We start from the raw sequence: 25,102 nt of genomic DNA on the forward strand, positions 1-25,102 counted from the left end.
CATTGCCCCCTGCTTAGGATAAAAGAAAATCCTCAATATTTTAACATTCTATAAATACTGATAAAACTGGAAAAAGTAATTTGTGTAGTGCAACTCATCAGTAAGACCTTGTGTGTGTGCTTTTGTGTATGTAGGTGTGTCCAAGAAATTCAACATTCAAACAGTTAACTGGATTTTATTTTGATAATTCATGCTTTTTGTTTTGTTAGAGTACAACCTTACAAACTGCCAACATTTTCAGCCTTAACAGCATGGCATTTACAACAAAGAAACAATAATCTGGAACATAACAATGTAACAAAATTTATATTTTGGAAATCCATTGTAACAAAAATTCAAAAGTGAGGACTGTCAATGTAAAAAAATCCCCGACCATGTTAATTGGCAGTTCTTGTCCGTCGCTTCCTTCCCCCTTCTCGGTCTGCTGCCAGCTGCAACCATCGCTTCATGTACATTTCAATCTCATGTTCAGGGGCCTTCGTTGTTAAAGGATTTTTTCTGACAGCAGCTGATGCAGAAAAGAAGTTACAAAGAGACAGTACAAAGAAATAGAAGAAATAAAGTCAGTGCAGAACAAAACTATACGATCCAGAAGTACAATATTGAAAAGTATGAATTTAATATCTGAGTATGAATTTACCAATTATAACATTCTTCAACTGAAGTGATGCCATGGAGTTTTTCCCATTCACCCCTCTCCAATTTGTTTGTGTAGCTAGCTTGTTGGAAATGGTCTGCTTCATAATGCGCCACACAGTGTCCTTGATGTCACATCCTCCAATAAGGCTCAGGGTTAGGGGTATAACTAGTGGTACCTGTAATCTGATGTGGTGCCAGACGGATCATGGGACAAATCAGCCTCTAAAAGACAAAGACATACAAGTTAATATAAAAATCAAACAAATTTATGGTATTTCTGATAAACAAGTTGAGCATCCTTGTACCTGTTGTTGATGACAGTTACTAGTGATATATATACTCATACCCCACCTTTTTGTCAAAATTTCCCTTACTAAATGTTGTGAAATTGGGCTGCTACAGGTAAACGATCCCTCCAAGAGTTAAAAAGTGATGTTCAGGCTGAGTTCAGAATTACCACAACTGGCCCACACCTAAATTATTCATTGCTGGGCCATGGCTGATAGACTGTACATGGCCCATAACGTTTCGGACGTTAAAAGGCTCCACTGCCCGCCAATTTTTTTAGTAAGCTAGCTGTCAAGAAAAATGTGTAAAATTTACAGTTCATACATGGCAAAACTTAATTAATTTTTTAAATCGAAGATGTGCTGGGCACATAAATTGCTCCAAACTACATATGCCTAAACACTGTACCAGAATTAAATACCTCAGCCAGGGATGAGGTTACGTTTGTGCCGGGGTTTGACTGTTTGTTAGTGAGCAACAAAACTCAAAAAGCTATAGATGGATTTTGATGAAATTTGGAGAAATGAAAAAATGACTAGATATTGGGAACAATTCGGATTGATGTCTGGATACAGGTTTTTTGTTTTTAAAGGACTCTATCATCTGGGCAGCTATCAGCCTAAACTGTATTGGCGGTGATTTGTGCTCTCCGAGTGCTTTTCTAGTCAAGTTTTTGTCGGTGCTTATTACTTTACCTTATAGTAAGCAAAATCTGAAGTTTAAAACATGGTTCTTACTTTGTCACAACTCTCGGTTACATAAGTAGACTGGGAGAAAACATTTTATTGATAAAGAGGAGGTCCACTTACCGTATTGCCCTCTCGCCTGCCCGGATTTGAGAGCGTGACCCGAGGAGTAACGCCTGTGGGCGTTTTTTTCCCCCAAGAGGTTTGTGGGAGCGCTTGTTTTTGTTTCAGGGATGCCCCGCGCAGACGGTAGCGTATGGTCTTGTTGATAGTTGTTCTAGTCCTCTTTTCGTATGCACTTGATCCAGTGCTATATGACTGTAGTCTGGAATTTTCTACTTGTTTCAACTGAGAAACAAAAGCGGTTCACAAATTTCCTGACGAGCTCCTCATTGGGGCACCGCCCTCCCTCAATTGTGACGGGCCGTAAGAAAAACAACAGCTGACCCTCCTGTTGTGTATCTAAATTAAAACGCCGGTTTACATGTTGGTCATCTGTTCCGGCCCAGACACGGTTTTCCGATTGTGTACCAACACACTAAGAGAACAATGTGGGCCAACAGTTACTGTACAGTCATGGGCCATAAACCGTGGGAAAACCACTGGCCCAGCAACACCTTTTAGATGATGATACTGGCAGGTGGCTTCCACATCTGGGACGATTCTGGCATGTACACAGATAATCTGTCCGTCTGTCGGCCGACACTGGCGGAAGATAGCCAGAATCGGCCCAGAACTGACTGCTATCTGGGAAGTGGTGGGCCCTGAGTTGGAGACCCCTGCTCTCCATGGCTGAGCACCCAGCATGCAGCCTGCTAGTTGTACCTATGGTCTCTAAAGGTACCATGGGAGGTTGAGCCTTCAGTGATCAGGCTCCTCTTTTTGAATTATCTTTGGGTTGAGGCTCGGGACGCAGACTGTGGTTGTTTTCAAATTCGCCTACTAAATACTGCTAATGAAAGTATTATGTAGTAGGCACTGCCTATTGCATACTACCTTCATAAGCAGTATGTAGTATGACTGTTCAGTTGGGTTAATTTTCGTAGTATGCTTATGGATTGAAAATCTTATCTTAAATCAAGGGCATTTTTAATTGATTTGAGAGCAGTAATATATTGATTTCACTCTCAGATTTTGTGATATTGTCTCTCAAAACTGCTCTTGCGCTCAAATTTGCTCTGTGCGTGCTCAAACTGTCTCCTCATGCTCAGTTATAATGCTGCGCGTGCTCAAACTGTCTCCTCGTGCTCAGTTATAACGCTGCGCGTGCTCAAACTGTCTCCTCGTGCTCAGTTATTATGCTGCGCCTGCTCAAACTGTCTCCTCGTGCTCAGTTATAATGCTGCGCCTGCTCAAACTGTCTCCTCGTGCTCAGTTATAACGCTGCGCGTGCTCAAACTGTCTCCCCGTGCTCAGTTATTATGCCGCGCCTGCTCAAACTGTCTCCTCGTGCTCAGTTATTATGCTGCGCATGCTCAAACTGTGTCCTTGCGCTCGGATATAATGCTGCTCGCGCAGATTTCCTGCGCTCACACTCCGGTTCTTCCTCTCGCGCTATGGGATTTTTTGCTCACAGATCTCTGTCTGTGCTCGAAATTTTTTGTGGATCAACCAATAGAAGGCCGACTAGTATTGACCAATCAGATTATCCCTGTTTGTTTATGGGTGTGTTTGCTGTTGTTCACGGAGCGTCACATACGGGTGGGCACTCTTTCAACCTGGTTTATCTGCCCCTGACCTCCAGGGCTGTAATAAATGTGATTTCTTTAATTTTTTTGTCCACTGTTAAAATCAAATATAATTCAATAAATACACGAGCACCCGTGTTTTTCACTGAAATAGCTTTATTGTATACCCATAGCTGCATGACACAGTGCTCTTTGCGGTGTGCTGGTGGAGAAAACAGTGTCACCATCATATGATGACAGCCCAATATAGTTTTCATTAAAATGAATTTAAAACAACTTGCCTGATTTTCTTGACTGTCGGTCCATTTTTTATGAGAGCTGTTGTCTGCTAGCTTCATGATGGTGACACTGTTTGTGACGCTCCGTGAAAAACAGCAAACACACCCATGAACAAACAGGGATAATCTAATTGGTCAATACTGGTCGGCCTTCTATTGGTTGATTCACAAAAAATTTCGAGCGCAGACAGAGATCTGTGAGCAAAAAATCCCTCAGCACGAGAGGAAGAACCGGAGTGTGAGCGCAGGAAACCTGCGCGAGCAGCATTATACCCGAGCGCAAGGACACAGTTTGAGTGCGAGCAGCATTATAACTGAGCACGAGGAGACAGTTTGAGTGCGAGCAGCATTATAACTGAGCACGGGGAGACAGTTTGAGCACGCGCAGCATTATATCCGAGCACGAGGAGACAGTTTGAGCAGGCGCAGCATAATAACTGAGCACGAGGACACAGTTTGAGCACGCACAGCGTTATAACTGAACATGAGGAGACAGTTTGAGCACTCACAGAGCAAATTTGAGCGCAAGAGCAGAGTTTTGAGAGACAATATCACAAAATCTGAGCATGAAATCAATAAAATACTGCTCTCAAATCAATTAAAAATGCTCTTGATTTAAGATAGGATATTCATTCTATAGATGCTACGTTGGTCTTCAGTTCAAAGAAAACGGAAGTTGTCTATGGCTTACTTTTTCCCAAAAAAAACTTTATTGAAAATGTAGAAAATAAACAAACCACGAGTAACTTATCTGCAAATAAGTTGCCAGAGAGAGCAGTTTGTTTTAACTTTCAGTGGTGGAGATGATGAGGATTTAAAGATCAAAAAGAAATGGCTCTTACATTTATATTCCTCTGCAAATCCGGTTGTTGTTGCTCCGCTCTCTGCCATTTTCACATCTGATATGGGACCAGGCGCGTTGCATTGTGGGTAACAGTAGGTGAAGGAGACTGGTCCGATGCATACTGTAGATTTATCCTGATTCAGTACATCACCCGGGTGTTTTTCTCATACTACAACTCTGACATTTGTTCGCATACTGCATACTGCATACTGCATACTGCATACTTCATTTTGTTCGAATCAGTACGCACTGCTAGTATAGTATGTGAATTCGAAAACGGCCACCGTCTCTACTTTAAGAGGAGGCTTCAAACTTTCCTATTTGATAAAACTAATAGTTTTGCGTGAGTTATATAGTTTTAACACTGAACCACAGCCGTCTGAGCACAGTGTAGAATACTGGTCATTCAGAGTAAAACATGCATTAACAGATAAAGTCTGCCTTAAGTAGCTTTACCAACATGTTGTGAAAGGTGTTTGCCTCTGAGGTTATATAATTTATAAAAACATATCCAAAGATGTGTAGAGCACGTATCAAATAACAATGAATTCAGAGAATTTCAACTTCAGTTAATGAATTTAACGCTGTCATCAATCAAAATGTCTTTGTCATTTCACGCCAAACAAAGCCTGAAGGAGATATCTACTGTTTTTCAGCCTTAAAGAAAAAAGTTAGAAAAAGCCCTGCATGTACAAAAAAAGGAAACAACTCTTCAGATCTGAACCACACAAAGGGGGTGGGGTGGGAGTTGTGTGCAGACATTATTCCTTAGTCTTAGTGTGTGTGTGTGTGTGTGTGTGTGTGTGTGTGTGTGTGTGTGTGTGTGTGTGTGTGTGAGTGTGTGTGTGTGTTTGTGTGTGTGTGTGTGTGTGAGTGAGTGTGTTTGTGTGTGTGAGTGTGTGTGTGTGAGTGTGTGTGTATGTGTGTGAGTGAGTGTGTGAGAGAGTGTGTATGTGTGTGTGTTTGTGTCTGTGAGTGTGTGTATGTGTGTGTCTGTCTCTGTGTATGTTAGTGTGTGTGTGCGTGTATATGTGTGTGTGTGTGTGTGGGTGTGTTTGTGTGTGTGTGTGTGTGTGTGTGTGTGTGTGTGTGTGTGTGTAAACAGCAGTTTAAATGGACTGACTGAACTCAGAGGGTGAATAAAGGGAAGTGAAGTGAAGCAGCGCTCTTCTTAAGAATAATTGAGCAGTGTTTTGTTCTCAGTCAGTCTGAAGATGAAGATGAAGATGAAGATGACATGATAATATCATGAAAACATGATATTAAAAATTAGAGGATTTAAGATCCTGCATTTATCAAAGTGGGGAGCTCTGAGGAGGCACGGCCACCTTTGGTCCCCGGCCTTCATCGATGGCCCCCCCCAGAAATATTTGTCCTGCCACTTCCCCTTTAATACTCTGTGTCCGGCCTTTCTTTTGGTTTTTGAAAAAGTCAACTTGATGAAGCAACGTTTTGATGGCATAAGCAGCGTGCCAAGTGTTGTTTTTTTCTACTTGGGTTCATGTGGCGATTACGCTGCATTTAGGGCCAACTCTGATTTCTTCCCCTGTCCTGGGCTGTAAACTGATATCAAGTGGTGGGCCCTGAGTTGGAGACCCCTGCTCTCCATGGCTGAGCACCCAGCATGCAACCTGAGTTGTACCTATGGTCTCTAAAAGTACCATGGGAGGTCGAGCCTTCAGTGATCAGGCCCCTCTTTTTGAATTATCTTTGGGTTGAGGTCCAGGACGCAGACACTGTCTCTGCTTTAAGAGGAGGCTTATGTGTGTGTGCAGACCTTAGTCCTTAGTCTAAGTGTGTAAGTGGTGTGTGTGTGTGTGTGTGTGTGTGTGTGTGTGTGTGTGTGTGTGTGTGTGTGTGTGTGTGTGTGTGTGTGTGTGTGTTTGTGTGTGTGTTTGTGTGTGTGTGTGTAAACAGCAGTTTAAATGGACTGAATGTACTCAGAGCTAAGGTTTGGTGGGCCTGGAGAACAACAGGAGGGTGAATAAAGGGAAGTGAAGTGAAGCAGCTCTCTTCATCAGAATAACTGAGCAGTGTGTTGTCCTCATTCAGTCTGAAGATGAAGATGAGGATGAAGATGAAGATGAAGATGGTTCCTATTCCTGAGAACAAGCAGCAGAAATGAAAATGACACAACCTGTGGTTGCTTCTGAAGTAATAACTGCTACTTCTGCCTGGGTCAGGTCTGTCAACATGTTTTGGTGAGCTGTTTGCTCCATAGGGAGACAGAGGTGAGTTCAGTTCCTCACTTATATAAGTTCAAACACTGGTCTTTCTTCAGACTCCGTGTCCCTCTAACAACCGCTCATGATGCTCCGAGCTGCTGTGCTCAGTGTCCTCCTCTGCGCGGCCAGCAGTTATGTGATACAGGTGAGCAGGACACACATCTTAAAGCAACACTGTGTTATCCTATTTGTTCTGTTAACATGTTGTCACAGAAACCTGCAGTGTCATAGTCTAAAGCTCTTTGGTTCTTGTTTCATTCCAGGCTTCTTTTGACAGGACTGAGGAGTCCTCTGGTGAGACACGTCTGCTTTCAACAGCAAAATTCAGAACAGATCAAGCGTGTCTCTGAAATAAGAACAGATTTTTGTCTTCAGCAGGACACAGCAGTGATGACGACGAGTTCAGTGTCTCCACGCTGTTAGAGAAGGCCAATCGGAACATCGGTACGTGCATCCGGGGCATTTTGCAGCCTGAGAGAAGGGGACACTTGTTTTCAATCTGAATCTGGGAGACAGTTACAGGTGTGTGCTGTTTGTGTTGTTTCCTGCAGGACAAACCCCAGGTGCGCCCCTGGTGTTGTATGGAGACATAGCAGTGCCCACAGGTCTGCAGAACGCTGACCCCTGCACCAGTAGAAACTGCCTGTGGCCCAAAGCCAGCGACGGCAATGTCTACGTACCATACCGCATCAGCCAGGACTACTGTGAGTCGACAGCTAAAACCTGCAAAAACAAAAACAAACTAGAGAGATGTGACAATACCACGAGTCAAACAGTCACAGCAGGAGGTCAGAGCCTGGAAGTGAGACCAAAGAGAGTTTCATGAGTCAGAGATAAAATAACCATCAATATGAATAATAATCATTTCATTACATTTTTAAAATTTATTCATTTATTTATTAATCACACACACACTGTTATGCACATTTCTGATATAGGCAGTATTTTATTTATTTAGATGTTTATTTTAAACTAAGAAGGATTATAGTGTGTTTTGATCTTTTGTCAGTTTATGTATGGAAGTGTGTGTGTAGAGCATATACATCAACAGTGTTGATGATCTTTATAACCCAACCTGGGAAAGTAGTAATTTGTTGTTTCACCTTTGTTTACTAAAGATTTTTTTTTCAAGGAGACCTGTTTGGGGGGGTTCTATCGTTAGGAGGAGGGAGCAGGAGGTCAAATCAGACAGGGTCAGAAAAGAGAGTTTTGATGCAACAGTTATCAAAAACACAAGAAATAACAGAAAGACAAAGATGTCAGGAAAAAGAAGGACGATATTTTTTGTCTAGACGATAATAATAAATACACTTAATATAAAGAAATTATGTACACCACAAAAATATGGCAGTAAGCACAAATAAAAGTTTGGGTGTTGGGTATAGATGAAATGAAAATGGATGAGCTCATGAGTTCCGATGTGCTCAGAGGTGATTGCACGGAGTGAGTGTGAAAAATGAAAACAATAAGTTTGTGTTTTTGTCACTGTGAAGCTTCTAGAGAGAGGAACATCATCCGCCAGGGTCTGCGGTCCTTTGCCAGTTCCACTTGCATTCGCTTCGTTCCTCTGAACCGACAGCAGGACTTTGTGGACATCAAATCCCTCGAAGGGTGAGCACCACACCATGACTCCTCCATGTGGCAGATCCTCTCCAGGTGTGTCACTGTTCTCTTCTCTTTCAGCTGTTACTCCTACGTCGGGCGTCGGGGTAGAAACCAGACGGTGTCTCTGAGCCGTCAGGGTTGTGTTTTCCCTCAGATTGTCCAACACGAGCTGCTCCACGCTCTGGGCTTCGACCACGAACAGACCCGATCTGACAGGGACCAGCATGTCCGCATCCTGTTTCAGAACGTCATCCAAGGTGGGTCAGACTTTGCTATTGGACAGGATAGCTTCCATGGAGTGATCAAAAGACACTTTGTGGGTTTGACTGGTTGATGTTTTTGATTTCTTGTAGGATTGGAGTTTGCTTTCAGGAAGATAGACACCAACAACCTGAACACTCCCTACGACTACAACTCCGTCATGCAGTACTCCAGGTACGATCTGATCCAAGAAACAATGAACAGGACGTTAAAACCATGACACACAGCAGCATAACAGATCCCAAACCCGCGCGGGTTCAAAAACGCTAATGAATTTCAGCTTTTAATTATTTTAACTACAAAACGACATAATTGGGTTACATCAGCATGTAGCCACGGTTGTCCTGAATCTATAGAGGCACTGCACTTCACTTTATGGAGAAAAATGAGACAAAATATGACAGAAGCAAAACACACTCGGAGAGTGCAAAGGATTCTGAGAATTAAAGTTTGGGGAAATGAAGAAAGCGCTGAAGTCTGCCTGTGGAGACATTCATGAGCACAGCAACTCTTGTTGTCTTTATACACTTTTCTGCTGAGCAGCTAGAACAAAAAAAGTCCTTTTTTTTTTTTTGCCTTTTTTGTTTTGTACTCTGGGACTCATTATACTCAGTCCATTTGGTCTGGCTCCAGTAAAATCTTTCCTTTCTTGGCCTGAGTGGAGGTGTGTGATGTCTTAATTAGGGGGTCATTCGTTTTAAACCTGAAGAGACGGCAGCTTGTAACAGACCACCTCCTCTTCATTAGTCTGTAGGAAGTTGATGACACAAGATGCGAGGTGATTCCTCTTATTGTGTCAGTGGTTTTTCCACCGCAGGTTTGCCTTCTCCAGGAACGGACAGCCGACCATCGTCCCCATCCCCGACCCCAACGTGGACGTGGGCCGGGCAACCCAGATGAGTGCCAATGACATCCTGCGAGTGAACCGCCTGTATCGCTGCAGTACGTCCAGATCAACCCATGTAGCTGATAAACATCCACACATAGCAGAACATTTTTCATGAAATACACCTACAGGGATCACACCCCTCACGCCCTGCTGCTGCTGCTGCTGCTGGTGCTGCTGCTGCTGCTGCTTGTGCTGTAGCTGCTGCTGCTGCTGCTGGTTCTGCTGCTAGTGCTGCTGGTGCTGCTGGTGCTGCTACTGCTGGAGCTTCTGCTGTCGCATTCTGCTGCTGCTGCGTACTGGTGCTGGTGCTGGTGCTGCTGCTGCTGCTGCTGCTGGTGTGTAAGTGAAGAGTGCAGAGCAGAGAGGGAGAGCAAAACTGGAAATGTGTTTTTATTGATAAAAATTCAAAAACCATCAATGAATTAGCCAGGGCAAGAGTCACATTTTTATGACAGTGGGTGATGGTGCTCATGGGAAATGAAGTCCTCCAGAAGATACTTTGTGCCCAAATGCCTGAGGTGTATATTTTGCAAGTCAGCACTAGATCAATGCTGATACAGGTTTTGTATCATTACATGAAGCTATGTCTGAATCATTTGTTCAGTTCATATCCAATAATGAATCAAAAACACAGCATTGAAATAGAGTTAACGTTCCCCTTTTTTCATTTTTCAAATGAAAAAATAAAAATTAACTTAATACCACCCCCCACCCATTTTTTTAGGTATGTTCATCTGTTTCTCTGTGGTATTATCATCCTTTGAGTCACTGGTTTAGCTTCTTTGAATAAAACCTAGCTGTCCGTCCTCGTGTGTGAAGCTTCAGCCTTGTCTCTTGACAGAGCTACTCTTGAGCACATGCTGATCATACAAATGAAACAATAAAATCAAATCAGCCCAAGGCCTTTAATGTAACTTCCCTTCATTTGATCTGTATTAACCAATGGGATACTGAAAACAAATGAATTTTTATTTATTTTTCATTTCATTTGTTTTCTGATTCTTGATGAAATGTTAATTAAAGGATTGTGATCCACAGATCCATTAGGCTTCCCCCTGAAAACCCATACTGTATGTTTTCCTATTACTGTAACAGAGCCATAAATCACATGAACCAAGCTTTTTTTTTTTTTCAAAAATAATTTCAGATTCAACTGCTCTAACCTCTGATCCTGGCCCTGAGCGTGATCTAAACAACGTTTTCCTTTGAATGTGGAGGTCAGTGGCTTCAGACGTCTTTGCTTCATCAGTCTCAGCAGTATGATCTGAAGTATACATTCTCTTTGTCATCTCTTTGTTTTTGTTAATCTTTCTTTTCCACGTAATCCAGTCAAAGGCAACTATTGACTCAGTCACAGCACTGATAACCAATCCATTCCCATCCTGGCTACAGGGCACCCACCTGTCAATCAAACCAGCAGCGCCCTTATATGGGCATGAGAGACTGTCTGTGAGCCTCAGCTGAACGCATGCTTATTAAAATTAAACCTGCTAAAAACACAACTTGAGATTCATCATTTCCAATAATATCCAAAAGTCTTCAGAGCTTTTTCTAGATGTTTGAGCTCTTCAATCACTTTCACCACCCTCTCTAATGTTTACCTGTCACTTCACACCTGAGCTGTCAGAGTTGTCCAAAGTCTGTCACGGGTCTAATGAGCTCTGTCTGTGTTCTTCTGGCAGGAAATCAACAGGAAACATCAGACTGAAGACCAGCACAGCTTTTCATCAGCCAGCAGAGCCAGACGTGCCTTTGTGCTTTTAGTGAATGTCTTTGAATGAGGCTTAATAAATCAGCAAATGTGCTGCACTGTTGAGAAACACAAGCCTGCCGTAGTGCTCATATGTAACCCTCCAATAGCTGCTTGTAGCTCAGCCGGATATTAGAAAGATAAAATAAAGACACATGTTCAGCAATGGTAAACTGAAGTCTGACTCTTTGTGTCATGATCCACATAACCAGACTTTACTTCAAAAACATCCATACTGTCCAAAAAGAAAAAAAAAAAAAAAGAGGGTAAACATTCACCAAATAGCTCTTTCCTGTCATTCTCACCATGATCCCAGCCCAGAAACACACAGGTGATCATACGGTAAACACGGTGATAAGACTTCACTGACCTTGATCTGAAAGTTGAACTCAGCGGGCTCTAATTCTGTAGACCAGGCGCAGGCGCAGGCCTTTGCCATGCGCACAGGGTGTGACCGGCGCACTTTGCAAGTTTCCTGCAGTGCCAAGAGAGGCGCAGTCAAGGCGCAGAGGAGCGCAGAGGTGCGCGTCCATGCCTCCCTCCGCGCAAATGGCAGAGAGGGAGGAGAAAAGCCGTGAGTGGGTTTAACACAGCCGAGCACTGTTTTCATCACTCAAATGAGCGCCCCTCCTCACCTTTAAATGCCCTGCAGCTGAGGCGCAGCGTCTGATTGGTCCGAGTGATCCCCAGCACCGTGGAAACAGTGCTGGTAGTGGAGAGAGCCGCTGTCCCTGCAGCAGGAAAACAGACAGTGGGGCACATCGGAGGACACGAAGCGCGTCACTGTGTGGGCCAGCTCCAGGGACAGATTTAATCTGTTCCTTTGTCATTAATAGGAGAACAAAATGAAGAGACAGTTACACAGCTGGTTTATCCATCCAGAATACTTTTGATCCACCTGCACTCCTGGTTTGTTATCGTCAAATAGCAGAACCTTTGGTGATATACTGTATACTCTCCTGGTGTCTCCGCCTCATCCTCCTTACAATAATGTACTCCATCTTTTTAGATCACGTTAAAAATAAAGACTAAAACAGAGAAATATGGGAAATCACGGGTAAATCCTGAGTGACACACATTTATTTTGTCTCTTTTTTCTTCGTCTTTTCTCTCCCTCTTTTCTTTGAATTAAATGAAATGAGAGAACCAGATATATACTCAGTATCAGATGTTAAGGCTGTTTATTTTTTAATTGTAAGATGTGCATCAAACTTCCAGCTGCCGTCAGGTTAACTTTCCATTATGACAAACAGCTTTAATCCGAAGATGTGACAGGAAAATTAATAAAGATATAAATGTATATGCTGGTTCAGACAGTTACATTAAATAGTGATTGCTGTGATTGTTTATTGCATTAAAATGTGCCTGACACTCTGGAAACCTGCCTCTGAGGCTTTGTTGACATGTGCACACAGGTGCGCCTGTCACCAAAGTGCAGCTGCGAAGGGTGCGCTCCGATAATCTGTCCGTCTGTCGGCCGACACTGGCGGAAGATAGCCAGAATCGGCCCAGAACTGACTGCTATCTGGGAAGTGGTGGGCCCTGAGTTGGAGACCCCTGCTCTCCATGGCTGAGCACCCAGCATGCAGCCTGCTAGTTGTACCTATGGTCTCTAAAGGTACCATGGGAGGTTGAGCCTTCAGTGATCAGGCTCCTCTTTTTGAATTATCTTTGGGTTGAGGCTCGGGACGCAGACTGTGGTTGTTTTCAAATTCGCCTACTAAATACTGCTAATGAAAGTATTATGTAGTAGGCACTGCCTATTGCATACTACCTTCATAAGCAGTATGTAGTATGACTGTTCAGTTGGGTTAATTTTCGTAGTATGCTTATGGATTGAAAATCTTATCTTAAATCAAGGGCATTTTTAATTGATTTGAGAGCAGTAATATATTGATTTCACTCTCAGATTTTGTGATATTGTCTCTCAAAACTGCTCTTGCGCTCAAATTTGCTCTGTGCGTGCTCAAACTGTCTCCTCATATTCAGTTATAATGCTGCGCGTGCTCAAACTGTCTCCTCGTGCTCAGTTATAACGCTGCGCGTGCTCAAACTGTCTCCCCGTGCTCAGTTATTATGCTGCGCGTGCTCAAACTGTCTCCTCGTGCTCAGTTATAATGCTGCGCGTGCTCAAACTGTCTCCTCGTGCTCAGTTATTATGCTGCGCCTGCTCAAACTGTCTCCTCGAGCTCAGTTATAATGCTTTGCGTGCTCAAACTGTCTCCTCGTGCTCAGTTATTATGCTGCGCATGCTCAAACTGTGTCCTTGCGCTCGGATATAATGCTGCTCGCGCAGATTTCCTGCGCTCACACTCCGGTTCTTCCTCTCGCGCTGAGGGATTTTTTGCTCACAGATCTCTGTCTGCGCTCGAAATTTTTTGTGGATCAACCAATAGAAGGCCGACTAGTATTGACCAATCAGATTATCCCTGTTTGTTTATGGGTGTGTTTGCTGTTGTTCACGGTGCGTCACATACGGGTGGGCACTCTTTCAACCTGGTTTATCAGCCCCTGACCTCCAGGGCTGTAATAAATGTGATTTCTTTAATTTTTTTGTCCACTGTTAAAATCAAATATAATTCAATAAATACACGAGCACCCGTGTTTTTCACTGAAATAGCTTTATTGTATACCCATAGCTGCATGACACAGTGCTCTTTGCGGTGTGCTGGTGGAGAAAACAGTGTCACCATCATATGATGACAGCCCAATATAGTTTTCATTAAAATGAATTTAAAACAACTTGCCTGATTTTCTTGACTGTCGGTCCATTTTTTATGAGAGCTGTTGTCTGCTAGCTTCATGATGGTGACACTGTTTGTGACGCTCCGTGAACAACAGCAAACACACCCATGAACAAACAGGGATAATCTGATTGGTCAATACTGGTCGGCCTTCTATTGGTTGATTCACAAAAAATTTCGAGCGCAGACAGAGATCTGTGAGCAAAAAATCCCTCAGCGCGAGAGGAAGAACCGGAGTGTGAGCGCAGGAAATCTGCGCGAGCAGCATTATACCCGAGCGCAAGGACACAGTTTGAGTGCGAGCAGCATAATAACTGAGCACGGGGAGACAGTTTGAGCACGCGCAGCATTATAACTGAGCACGAGGAGACAGTTTGAGTACGCGCAGCATTATAACTGAGCACGAGGAGACAGTTTGAGTACGCGCAGCATAATAACTGAGCACGGGGAGACAGTTTGAGTACGCGCAGCATAATAACTGAGCACGAGGAGACAGTTTGAGTACGCGCAGCATAATAACTGAGCACGAGGAGACAGTTTGAGTACGCGCAGCATAATAACTGAGCACGAGGAGACAGTTTGAGCATGCACAGAGCAAATTTGAGCGCAAGAGCAGAGTTTTGAGAGACAATATCACAAAATCTGAGCATGAAATCAATAAAATACTGCTCTCAAATCAATTAAAAATGCTCTTGATTTAAGATAGGATATTCATTCTATAGATGCTACGCTGGTCTTCAGTTCAAAGAAAACGGAAGTTGTCTATGGCTGACTTTTTTCCCCAAAAAAATCTTTATTGAAAATGTAGAAAATAAACAAACCACGAGTAACTTATCTGCAAATAAATTGCCAGAGAGAGCATTTTGTTTTAACTTTCAGTGGTGGAGATGATGAGGATTTAAAGATAAAAAAGAAATGGCTCTTACATTTATATTCCTCTGCAAATCCGGTTGTTGTTGCTCCGCTCTCTGCCATTTTCACTTCTGATATGGGACCAGGCGCATTGCATTGTGGGTAACAGTAGGTGAAGGAGACTGGTCCAATGCATACTGTAGATTTATCCCGATTCAGTACGTCATCCGGGTGTTTTTCTCATACTACAACTCTGACATTTGTTCGCATACTGCATACTGCATACTGCATACTGCATACTGCATACTTCATTTTGTTCGAATCAGTACGCACTGCTAGTATAGTATGTGAATTCGAAAACGGCCACTGTCTCTACTTTAAGAGGGGGCTTCAAACTTTCCTTTTTGATAAAACTAATAGTTTTGCGTGAGTCATATAGTTTTAACACTGAACCACAGCCGTCTGAGCACAGTGTAGAATACTGGTCATTCAGAGTAAAACATGCATTAACAGATAAAGTCTGCCTTAAGTAGCTTTACCAACATGTTGTGAAAGGTGTTTGCCTCTGAGGTTATATAATTTATAAAAACATATCCAAAGATGTGTAGAGCACGTATCAAATAACAATGAATTCAGAGAATTTCAACTTCAGTTAATGAATTTAATGCTGTCATCAATCAAAATGTCTTTGTTATTTCACGCCAAACAGAGCCTGAAGGAGATATCTACTGTTTTTCAGCCTTAAAGAAAAAAGTTAGAAAAAGCCCTACATATACAAAAAAAGGAAACAACTCTTCAGATCTGAACCACACAAAGGGGGTGGGGTGGGAGTTGTGTGCAGACATTATTCCTTAGTCTTAGTGTGTGTGTGTGTGTGTGTGTGTGTGTGTGTGTGTGTGTGTGTGTGTGTGTGAGTGTGTGTGTTTGTGTGTGTGTGTGTGTGAGTGTGTGTGTGTGTTTGTGTGTGTGTGTGTGTGTGAGTGAGTGTGTTTGTGTGTGTGAGTGTGTGTGTGTGTGTGTGAGTGTGTATGTATGTGTGTGAGTGAGTGTGTGAGAGAGAGTGTATGTGTGTGTGTTTGTGTCTGTGAGTGTGTGTATGTGTGTGTCTGTCTCTGTGTATGTTAGTGTGTGTGTGTGTGTATATGTGTGTGTGTGTGTGTGGGTGTGTTTGTGTGTGTGTAAGTGTGTGTGTGTGTGTGTGTGTGTGTGTGTGTGTGTGTGTGTGTGTGTGTGTGTGTGTGTGTGTGTAAATAGCAGTTTAAATGGACTGACTGAACTCAGAGCCAAGGTTTGGTGGGGCTTGAGAACAACAGGAGGGTGAATAAAGGGAAGTGAAGTGAAGCAGCGCTCTTCTTAAGAATAATTGAGCAGTGTTTTGTTCTCAGTCAGTCTGAAGATGAAGATGAAGATGAAGATGACATGATAATATCATGAAAACATGATATTAAAAATTAGAGGATTTAAGATCCTGCATTTATCAAAGTGGGGAGCTCTGAGGAGGCACGGCCACCTTTGGTCCCCGGCCTTCATCGATGGCCCCCCCAGAAATATTTGTCCTGCCACTTCCCCTTTAACACTCTGTGTCCGGCCTTTCTTTTGGTTTTTGAAAAAGTCAACTTGATGAAGCAACGTTTTGATGGCATAAGCAGCGTGCCAAGTGTTGTTTTTTTCTACTTGGGTTCATGTGGCGATTACGCTGCATTTAGGGTCAACTCTGATTTCTTCCCCTGTCCTGGGCTGTAAACTGATATCAAGTGGTGGGGCCCTGAGTTGGAGAACCCCTGCTCTCCATGGCTGAGCACCCAGCATGCAGCCTGCTAGTTGTACCTATGGTCTCTAAAAGTACCATGGGAGGTCGAGCCTTCAGTGATCAGGCCCCTCTTTTTGAATTATCTTTGGGTTGAGGTCCAGGACGCAGACACTGTCTCTGCTTTAAGAGGAGGCTTATGTGTGTGTGCAGACATTAGTCCTTAGTCTAAGTGTGTAAGTGGTGTGTGTGTGTGTGTGTGTGTGTGTGTGTGTGTGTGTGTGTGTGTGTGTGTGTGTGTGTGTGTGTGTGTGTGTGTGTGTGTGTGTGTGTGTGTGTGTGTAAACAGCAGTTTAAATGGACTGAATGTACTCAGAGCTAAGGTTTGGTGGGCCTGGAGAACAACAGGAGGGTGAATAAAGGGAAGTGAAGTGAAGCAGCTCTCTTCATCAGAATAACTGAGCAGTGTGTTGTCCTCATTCAGTCTGAAGATGAAGATGAGGATGAAGATGAAGATGAAGATGGTTCCTATTCCTGAGAACAAGCAGCAGAAATGAAAATGACACAACCTGTGGTTGCTTCTGAAGTAATAACTGCTACTTCTGCCTGGGTCAGGTCTGTCAACATGTTTTGGTGAGCAGTTTGCTCCATAGGGAAACAGAGGTGAGTTCAGTTCCTCACTTATATAAGTTCAAACACTGGTCTTTCTTCAGACTCCGTGTCCCTCTAACAACCGCTCATGATGCTCCGAGCTGCTGTGCTCAGTGTCCTCCTCTGTGTGGCCAGCAGTTATGTGATACAGGTGAGCAGGACACACATCTTAAAGCAACACTGTGTTATCCTATTTGTTCTGTTAACATGTTGTCACAGAAACCTGCAGTGTCATAGTCTAAAGCACTCTTTGGTTCTTGTTTCATTCCAGGCTTCTTTTGACAGGACTGAGGAGTCCTCTGGTGAGACACGTCTGCTTTCAACAGCAAAATTCAGACCAGATCAAGCGTGTCTCTGAAATAAGAACAGATTTTTGTCTTCTGCAGGACACAGCAGTGATGACGACGAGTTCAGTGTCTCCACGCTGTTAGAGAAGGCCAATCGGAACATCGGTACGTGCATCCGGGGCATTTTTCAGCCTGAAAGAAGGGGACACTTGGTTTCAATCTGAATCTGGGAGACAGTTACAGGTGTGTGCTGTTTGTGTTGTTTCCTGCAGGACAAACCCCAGGTGCGCCCCTGGTGTTGTATGGAGACATAGCAGTGCCCACAGGTCTGCAGAACGCTGACCCCTGCACCAGTAGAAACTGCCTGTGGCCCAAAGCCAGCGACGGCAATGTCTACGTACCATACCGCATCAGCCAGGACTACTGTGAGTCGACAGCTAAAACCTGCAAAAACAAAAACAAACTAGAGAGATGTGACAATACCACGAGTCAAACAGTCACAGCAGGAGGTCAGAGCCTGGAAGTGAGACCAAAGAGAGTTTCATGAGTCAGAGATAAAATAACCATCAATATGAATAATAATCATTTCATTACATTTTTAAAATTTATTCATTTATTTATTAATCACACACACACTGTTATGCACATTTCTGATATAGGCAGTATTTTATTTATTTAGATGTTTATTTTAAACTAAGAAGGATTATAGTGTGTTTTGATCTTTTGTCAGTTTATGTATGGAAGTGTGTGTGTAGAGCATATACATCAACAGTGTTGATGATCTTTATAACCCAACCTGGGAAAGTAGTAATTTGTTGTTTCACCTTTGTTTACTAAAGATTTTTTTTTCAAGGAGACCTGTTTGGGGGGGTTCTATCGTTAGGAGGAGGGAGCAGGAGGTCAAATCAGACAGGGTCAGAAAAGAGAGTTTTGATGCAACAGTTATCAAAAACACAAGAAATAACAGAAAGACAAAGATGTCAGGAAAAAGAAGGACGATATTTTTTGTCTAGACGATAATAATAAATACACTTAATATAAAGAAATTATGTACACCACAAAAATATGGCAGTAAGCACAAATAAAAGTTTGGGTGTTGGGTATAGATGAAATGAAAATGGATGAGCTCATGAGTTCCGATGTGCTCAGAGGTGATTGCACGGAGTGAGTGTGAAAAATGAAAACAATAAGTTTGTGTCTTTGTCACTGTGAAGCTTCTAGAGAGAGGAACATCATCCGCCAGGGTCTGCGGTCCTTTGCCAGTTCCACTTGCATTCGCTTCGTTCCTCTGAACCGACAGCAGGACTTTGTGGACATCAAATCCCTCGAAGGGTGAGCACCACACCATGACTCCTCCATGTGGCAGATCCTCTCCAGGTGTGTCACTGTTCTCTTCTCTTTCAGCTGTTACTCCTACGTCGGGCGTCGGGGTAGAAACCAGACGGTGTCTCTGAGCCGTCAGGGTTGTGTTTTCCCTCAGATTGTCCAACACGAGCTGCTCCACGCTCTGGGCTTCGACCACGAACAGACCCGATCTGACAGGGACCAGCATGTCCGCATCCTGTTTCAGAACGTCATCCAAGGTGGGTCAGACTTTGCTATTGGACAGGATAGCTTCCATGGAGTGACCAAAAGACACTTTGTGGGTTTGACTGGTTGATGTTTTTGATTTCTTGTAGGATTGGAGTTTGCTTTCAGGAAGATAGACACCAACAACCTGAACACTCCCTACGACTACAACTCTGTCATGCAGTACTCCAGGTACGATCTGATCCAAGAAACAATGAACAGGACGTTAAAACCATGACACACAGCAGCATAACAGATCCCAAACCCGCGCGGGTTCAAAAACGCTAATGAATTTCAGCTTTTAATTATTTTAACTACAAAACGACATAATTGGGTTACATCAGCATGTAGCCACGGTTGTCCTGAATGTATAGAGGCACTGCACTTCACTTTATGGAGAAAAATGAGACAAAATATGACAGAAGCAAAACACACTCGGAGAGTGCAAAGGATTCTGAGAATTAAAGTTTGGGGAAATGAAGAAAGCGCTGAAGTCTGCCTGTGGAGACATTCATGAGCACAGCAACTCTTGTTGTCTTTATACACTTTTCTGCTGAGCAGCTAGAACAAAAAAAGTCCTTTTTTTTTTTTTGCCTTTTTTGTTTTGTACTCTGGGACTCATTATACTCAGTCCATTTGGTCTGGCTCCAGTAAAATCTTTCCTTTCTTGGCCTGAGTGGAGGTGTGTGATGTCTTAATTAGGGGGTCATTCGTTTTAAACCTGAAGAGACGGCAGCTTGTAACAGACCACCTCCTCTTCATTAGTCTGTAGGAAGTTGATGACACAAGATGCGAGGTGATTCCTCTTATTGTGTCAGTGGTTTTTCCACCGCAGGTTTGCCTTCTCCAGGAACGGACAGCCGACCATCGTCCCCATCCCCGACCCCAACGTGGACGTGGGCCGGGCAACCCAGATGAGTGCCAATGACATCCTGCGAGTGAACCGCCTGTATCGCTGCAGTACGTCCAGATCAACCCATGTAGCTGATAAACATCCACACATAGCAGAACATTTTTCATGAAATACACCTACAGGGATCACACCCCTCACGCCCTGCTGCTGCTGCTGCTGCTGCTGCTGGTGCTGCTGCTGCTGCTGCTTGTGCTGTAGCTGTTGCTGCTGCTGCTGCTGGTTCTGCTGCTAGTGCTGCTGGTGCTGCTGGTGCTGCTACTGCTGTCGCATTCTGCTGTCGCATTCTGCTGCTGCTGCGTACTGGTGCTGGTGCTGGTGCTGCTGCTGCTGCTGCTGCTGGTGTGTAAGTGAAGAGTGCAGAGCAGAGAGGGAGAGCAAAACTGGAAATGTGTTTTTATTGATAAAAATTCAAAAACCATCAATGAATTAGCCAGGGCAAGAGTCACATTTTTATGACAGTGGGTGATGGTGCTCATGGGAAATGAAGTCCTCCAGAAGATACTTTGTGCCCAAATGCCTAAGGTGTATATTTTGCAAGTCAGCACTAGATCAATGCTGATACAGGTTTTGTATCATTACATGAAGCTATGTCTGAATCATTTGTTCAGTTCATATCCAATAATGAATCAAAAACACAGCATTGAAATAGAGTTAACGTTCCCCATTTTTCATTTTTCAAATGAAAAAATAAAAATTAACTTAATACCACCCCCCACCCATTTTTTAGGTATGTTCATCTGTTTCTCTGTGGTATTATCATCCTTTGAGTCACTGGTTTAGCTTCTTTGAATAAAACCTAGCTGTCCGTCCTCGTGTGTGAAGCTTCAGCCTTGTCTCTTGACAGAGCTACTCTTGAGCACATGATGATCATACAAATGAAACAATAAAATCAAATCAGCCCAAGGCCTTTAATGTAACTTCCCTTTATTTGATCTGTATTAACCAATGGGATACTGAAAACAAATGAACTTTTATTTATTTTTCATTTCATTTGTTTTCTGATTCTTGATGAAATGTGAATTAAAGGATTGTGATCCACAGATTCATTAGGCTTCCCCCTGAAAACCCATACTGTATGTTTTCCTATTACTGTAACAGAGCCATAAATCACATGAACCAAGCTTTTTTTTTTTTTCAAAAATAATTTCAGATTCAACTGCTCTAACCTCTGATCCTGGCCCTGAGCGTGATCTAAACAACGTTTTCCTTTGAATGTGGAGGTCAGTGGCTTCAGACGTCTTTGCTTCATCAGTCTCAGCAGTATGATCTGAAGTATACATTCTCTTTGTCATCTCTTTGTTTTTGTTAATCTTTCTTTTCCACGTAATCCAGTCAAAGGCAACTATTGACTCAGTCACAGCACTGATAACCAATCCATTCCCATCCTGGCTACAGGGCACCCACCTGTCAATCAAACCAGCAGCGCCCTTATATGGGCATGAGAGACTGTCTGTGAGCCTCAGCTGAACGCATGCTTATTAAAATTAAACCTGCTAAAAACACAACTTGAGATTCATCATTTCCAATAATATCCAAAAGTCTTCAGGGCTTTTTCTAGATGTTTGAGCTCTTCAATCACTTTCACCACCCTCTCTAATGTTTACCTGTCACTTCACACCTGAGCTGTCAGAGTTGTCCAAAGTCTGTCACTGGTCTAATGAGCTCTGTCTGTGTTCTTCTGGCAGGAAATCAACAGGAAACATCAGACTGAAGACCAGCACAGCTTTTCATCAGCCAGCAGAGCCAGACGTGCCTTTGTGCTTTTAGTGAATGTCTTTGAATGAGGCTTAATAAATCAGCTAATGTGCTGCACTGTTGAGAAACACAAGCCTGCTGTAGTGCTCATATGTAATCCTCTAATAGCTGCTTGTAGCTCAGCCGGATATCAGAAAGATAAAATAAAGACACATGTTCAGCAATGGTAAACTGAAGTCTGACTCTTTGTGTCATGATCCACATAACCAGACTTTACTTCAAAAACATCCATACTGTCCAAAAAGAAAAAAAAAAAAAAAAAAAAAAAAAAAGAGAGGGTAAACATTCACCAACTAGCTCTTTCCTGTCATTCTCACCATGATCCCAGCCCAGAAACACACAGGTGATCAAACGGTAAACACGGTGATAAGACTTCACTGACCTTGATCTGAAAGCTGAACCCAGCATGTTCATGATGGGGGTGCTATGACAACAAGTTTAGAGTTAAGTTTGTGTCAAACATGAATGAAAAGAAGCAGAGAGAAGATTAATCTTATTGTTTCAATGGATTTTAACAACTGTTGTTTAAATAATAGTGGTCTGAAGGATTTCTGTATTGACTTCTACTGATAATTGTTATTGCCCTTATTTGTAAGATGAAGATTGGTTGGACATAAGTTTTGCATGATCCACCCCACATCTCAACAATAATATGTCAGATATGGAACAATGCAGGGCTTTGTCATCTAGGAAATACTTTACTTCATGTATTCTTTATGTATTACTAATGTATGGGGGATCTAAATCTTGATTGGATGTCATCAGCCTAAGATGGCCTAAAATCTATCTGTGACTCACTGAATTTAAGTCAGTTGATAGACAGCCCAACTCGGCCCAACATTAAATAACCTTCCAGGTCAACACTCCTAGATCTGATAATAACAAATACCCCCCAAAAGTAAACTGATGCTGGTGATTTCAGGAACGATCTTAGTGACCACTGTGCCATTGAAGTGATCAGAAATATCAAACTCCCTAAAACCAAACCCCGTATTGTACTGGCTTGGAATTTCTTTCATGCTGAATTCTAATCTAATCAACTGAGGCTAATCAATAAATATTCTCCCATACTTCAGTTTAGGATAAAGGGGCAAAATAATCATTGGTTCTCCACTGAAATTGGAACCTCCTTAAAGAAAGAGATCATGCTTGGGCCAGAGCATGTAAAAAGAAAGTAGAGGCTGATTTGATCATTTTTCATCTGCCCCGCAACAAATGTACCTCATTAATCAAAAAGGCTAAATCTGACTTTTATTTATCTGAAACTACAAAAAAAAAAGAGAACAGAAAAGAACTTTATTGTCATTGTAACAAGTACAATGAAATTGAAGTCACAGCAGCAATCAGGAAAACAAAAGTAAGAAAGTGTATAGAAAGTGTGAAAAAAAAAGGTCCATAAGAAAATAGATGCTGACAGCTTGTCCATCATTGTCCAGTCAGCCAGCCTCCACCTCCACAGGGTCCAGGACTGAGCTTCTACAGCAGTCTGTTCAGTCTCTGTCTCCTGGATCCTGTCTGCCCACAGCAGGTGAATCTCCTCAAATGTAGCATTGGTGTCTGGTGTTAGCTCTGTTAGCCATATCTGTGAATAGCATGATGCTACTCTGCCCTGGTTTTTTTCAGCGCGTAGACAGGAGGGCTTGTGTTTAGCAGCCAGAGTTCATGGTTTTCAAGACAGAAAGTGACCCTAAACCTATGCAAAAACTTCAACTGGTGTCAAAATAAATATCCAAATTAGTTTTAGCAGAAATTGGATCAGCAACAATACTCTGAGATAAACTCATATCATGAGAAATGGTTTACTCTGCGTGTTCCAGTTGAATCTGCCATCCATAATTTCTGTCACTGGTGTGTTGGGGGGTCACGGGTGGCTGGGTTCGTCCTGGTACTCATTGGGTGAGAGGCCTAAGAGAGGACTCGGGTCCATCACTCTCCCAGCAGAGAAACAACAAAATACAGACACAGCTGTGGGTGGGGTCATGAGAATGTCGGACTGTGGGAGGAGCCAGGGAGCTGGAGACATCTACACACTTCCCCAGCTACAGGCGTGGTACTGCTCCTGGTTTTTCGCCACGTAGACGTTTCCTTCAACCACTCAAGCTCCAGACAAAATGTCACTTCATAAACAAACGGACCTTTGGACCTGTCCTTTAACAGACAGAAACCTGGAGCAGAACCAGACTGATGGTAGACAGACATCTGCAGAACCCAAAGAGAGGGAGATGGGCAGTGTGAGCCTATACTGCCCCCAAAGGCCAAGTGCAGTACCTACGCAGACAGCGGAATTCAGAAAAGTGGATTTGAACTTTTTGGTCCTTCCAGACAGATTTGTTGCTGTTAAATGGGTGTAAATAGATTTTTTAAATTTATTTTCCTACAGAATTAATTTACAGATAAGAACTGTTGCCATAACATGACCTATGACCCCACAAAAGCACAAACTGCCCTTTGCTTTTAGGACACATGCAACAGCATATATATTATTTTCATTCATAACCACCACTGAGCTTTTCCAAACCTGCTGAGCGGTAAATGCAGTTAGTGTGTTTTGGCTTTGAACAACAACAGGGTAGTTTACCTCTGTACAAAGCACACTGCAGTAAGTCTGGCTTCACATGGCAACATTGCAGCTTTCCTGCTGCAGTAAGCGCAGTAACAGCACTTACAGTTTGGTTTGGTTTTTGTCTGACTTTTGGGCTCACTGAAAATTCGACAGCCAGTATTTAAAAGGAAACCTCGTGAGATGATAAAACTGATGTCATTCAGTACATTGAGAGCCTTAATTCAATTTTGACCGAATGTGTAGATACCAGACCGTTGTAGGGCAGTATAGCAATCTGACCCTAAAGACATCTGTGCCCCAAAAATATTTTGGTTTATAACAACCTTTGTCTTCAGCAGTCTGAGTCTGTCCACAAAGCAGTTATAGGAGCTAGCCCAATGCTAGCTACTGAGGCGTCTTCCCCCCGGCGTTGCTTCATTGACGCGCTTCACCTGCGTAACTGAGCTGCATCTCCAATGATCCACAAGTAGCTCGTCGTCATTGCAAACAATCACATTTATTTCCATGGAAGTGTTCCTTTGATCAGCCCAATCATCACATGTCAGCCTACAGCATACAGTGTGCAGGGGTCAAAGACTCTTTTGCCCTCCAGGTTCGTGACCCCTTACCTCAACAAAGACCTGCCTATCTCTATACCTGAGCCTCAGGCATACAGCGACACCAAGTGTTCAAACAGTGAACTACATATAAACCCCATGATGCATATTTAGCTCCTACAGCAGTTAAAGCTTGGAGTAGTTTAAGTTGATAGCAATCCAAGCCTGCAGCCGTCTGCGCCTTATTCTATGTCTATAGCCATCTAAGTCTGTGACTATTATGAATGGGTAAGACAACCGGTTCCTATTTCAACAATTTCCCAGTATGGGAT

At 43.0% G+C, this 25,102-nt stretch overlaps 2 protein-coding genes and 1 long non-coding RNA gene across 8 annotated transcripts; 2 read left to right on the plus strand and 1 right to left on the minus strand.

Moving 5' to 3' along the window:
* Nucleotides 1–120: 120 nt before the first annotated feature.
* Nucleotides 121–1,759, minus strand: LOC141788131 (uncharacterized). 2 transcript variants are annotated; one of them, XR_012598110.1, is made up of 3 exons: nt 1,737–1,759; nt 641–861; nt 121–508 (listed from the first exon to the last, which is right to left on the minus strand). It is a non-coding gene; the product is annotated as an uncharacterized LOC141788131 (long non-coding RNA). The 2 variants fall into 2 exon arrangements; XR_012598109.1 differs by lacking the exon at nt 1,737–1,759 and adding an exon at nt 1,665–1,726.
* Nucleotides 1,760–6,713: 4,954 nt separating this feature from the next.
* LOC141787610 (high choriolytic enzyme 1-like) lies at nt 6,714–11,315 on the plus strand. 3 transcript variants are annotated; one of them, XM_074666143.1, is made up of 10 exons: nt 6,714–6,793; nt 6,912–6,942; nt 7,027–7,092; nt 7,200–7,352; nt 8,142–8,259; nt 8,332–8,510; nt 8,607–8,688; nt 9,332–9,456; nt 10,551–10,620; nt 11,086–11,315. In XM_074666143.1, the coding sequence occupies exons 1-9, from the start codon at nt 6,731–6,733 to the stop codon at nt 10,610–10,612; spliced, it is 879 nt and encodes a 292-aa protein (XP_074522244.1). In that variant the 5' UTR covers nt 6,714–6,730; the 3' UTR covers nt 10,613–10,620; nt 11,086–11,315. The 3 variants fall into 3 exon arrangements, with proteins under 3 accessions (XP_074522244.1, XP_074522242.1, XP_074522245.1); XM_074666141.1 differs by having other exon boundaries at nt 6,715–6,793; nt 7,024–7,092; XM_074666144.1 differs by lacking the exon at nt 10,551–10,620 and having other exon boundaries at nt 6,715–6,793; nt 7,024–7,092.
* A 5,844-nt stretch (nt 11,316–17,159) lies between these two features.
* On the plus strand, nt 17,160–21,814 carry LOC141787665 (high choriolytic enzyme 1-like). 3 transcript variants are annotated; one of them, XM_074666257.1, is made up of 10 exons: nt 17,160–17,298; nt 17,419–17,449; nt 17,534–17,599; nt 17,707–17,859; nt 18,649–18,766; nt 18,839–19,017; nt 19,114–19,195; nt 19,839–19,963; nt 21,067–21,176; nt 21,602–21,814. In XM_074666257.1, the coding sequence occupies exons 1-9, from the start codon at nt 17,236–17,238 to the stop codon at nt 21,126–21,128; spliced, it is 879 nt and encodes a 292-aa protein (XP_074522358.1). In that variant the 5' UTR covers nt 17,160–17,235; the 3' UTR covers nt 21,129–21,176; nt 21,602–21,814. The 3 variants fall into 3 exon arrangements, with proteins under 3 accessions (XP_074522358.1, XP_074522357.1, XP_074522359.1); XM_074666256.1 differs by having other exon boundaries at nt 21,067–21,136; XM_074666258.1 differs by lacking the exon at nt 21,067–21,176.
* The last annotated feature ends 3,288 nt before the right edge of the window (nt 21,815–25,102 follow it).

Source organism: Halichoeres trimaculatus, unplaced genomic scaffold (genome assembly GCF_033239565.1).
Source record: "Halichoeres trimaculatus isolate MK-OKI-2021-1 unplaced genomic scaffold, fHalTri1.1 fHalTri1_scaffold_3, whole genome shotgun sequence".
In the NCBI taxonomy this organism is placed as follows: Eukaryota; Metazoa; Chordata; class Actinopteri; order Labriformes; family Labridae; genus Halichoeres; species Halichoeres trimaculatus.

Bases quoted from the DNA above. Each gene is read 5' to 3' on its own strand.
- LOC141787610 (XM_074666141.1), top strand. From the start codon at position 6,731: ATGATGCTCCGAGCTGCTGTGCTCAGTGTCCTCCTCTGCGCGGCCAGC. The intron at 8,511-8,606 runs GTGGGTCAGACT...GATTTCTTGTAG, and splicing joins GTTTCAGAACGTCATCCAAG to GATTGGAGTTTGCTTTCAGG. The intron at 9,457-10,550 runs GTACGTCCAGAT...AAATAATTTCAG, and splicing joins GAACCGCCTGTATCGCTGCA to ATTCAACTGCTCTAACCTCT.
- LOC141787665 (XM_074666257.1), top strand. From the start codon at position 17,236: ATGATGCTCCGAGCTGCTGTGCTCAGTGTCCTCCTCTGTGTGGCCAGC. The intron at 19,018-19,113 runs GTGGGTCAGACT...GATTTCTTGTAG, and splicing joins GTTTCAGAACGTCATCCAAG to GATTGGAGTTTGCTTTCAGG. The intron at 19,196-19,838 runs GTACGATCTGAT...TTTCCACCGCAG, and splicing joins TCTGTCATGCAGTACTCCAG to GTTTGCCTTCTCCAGGAACG.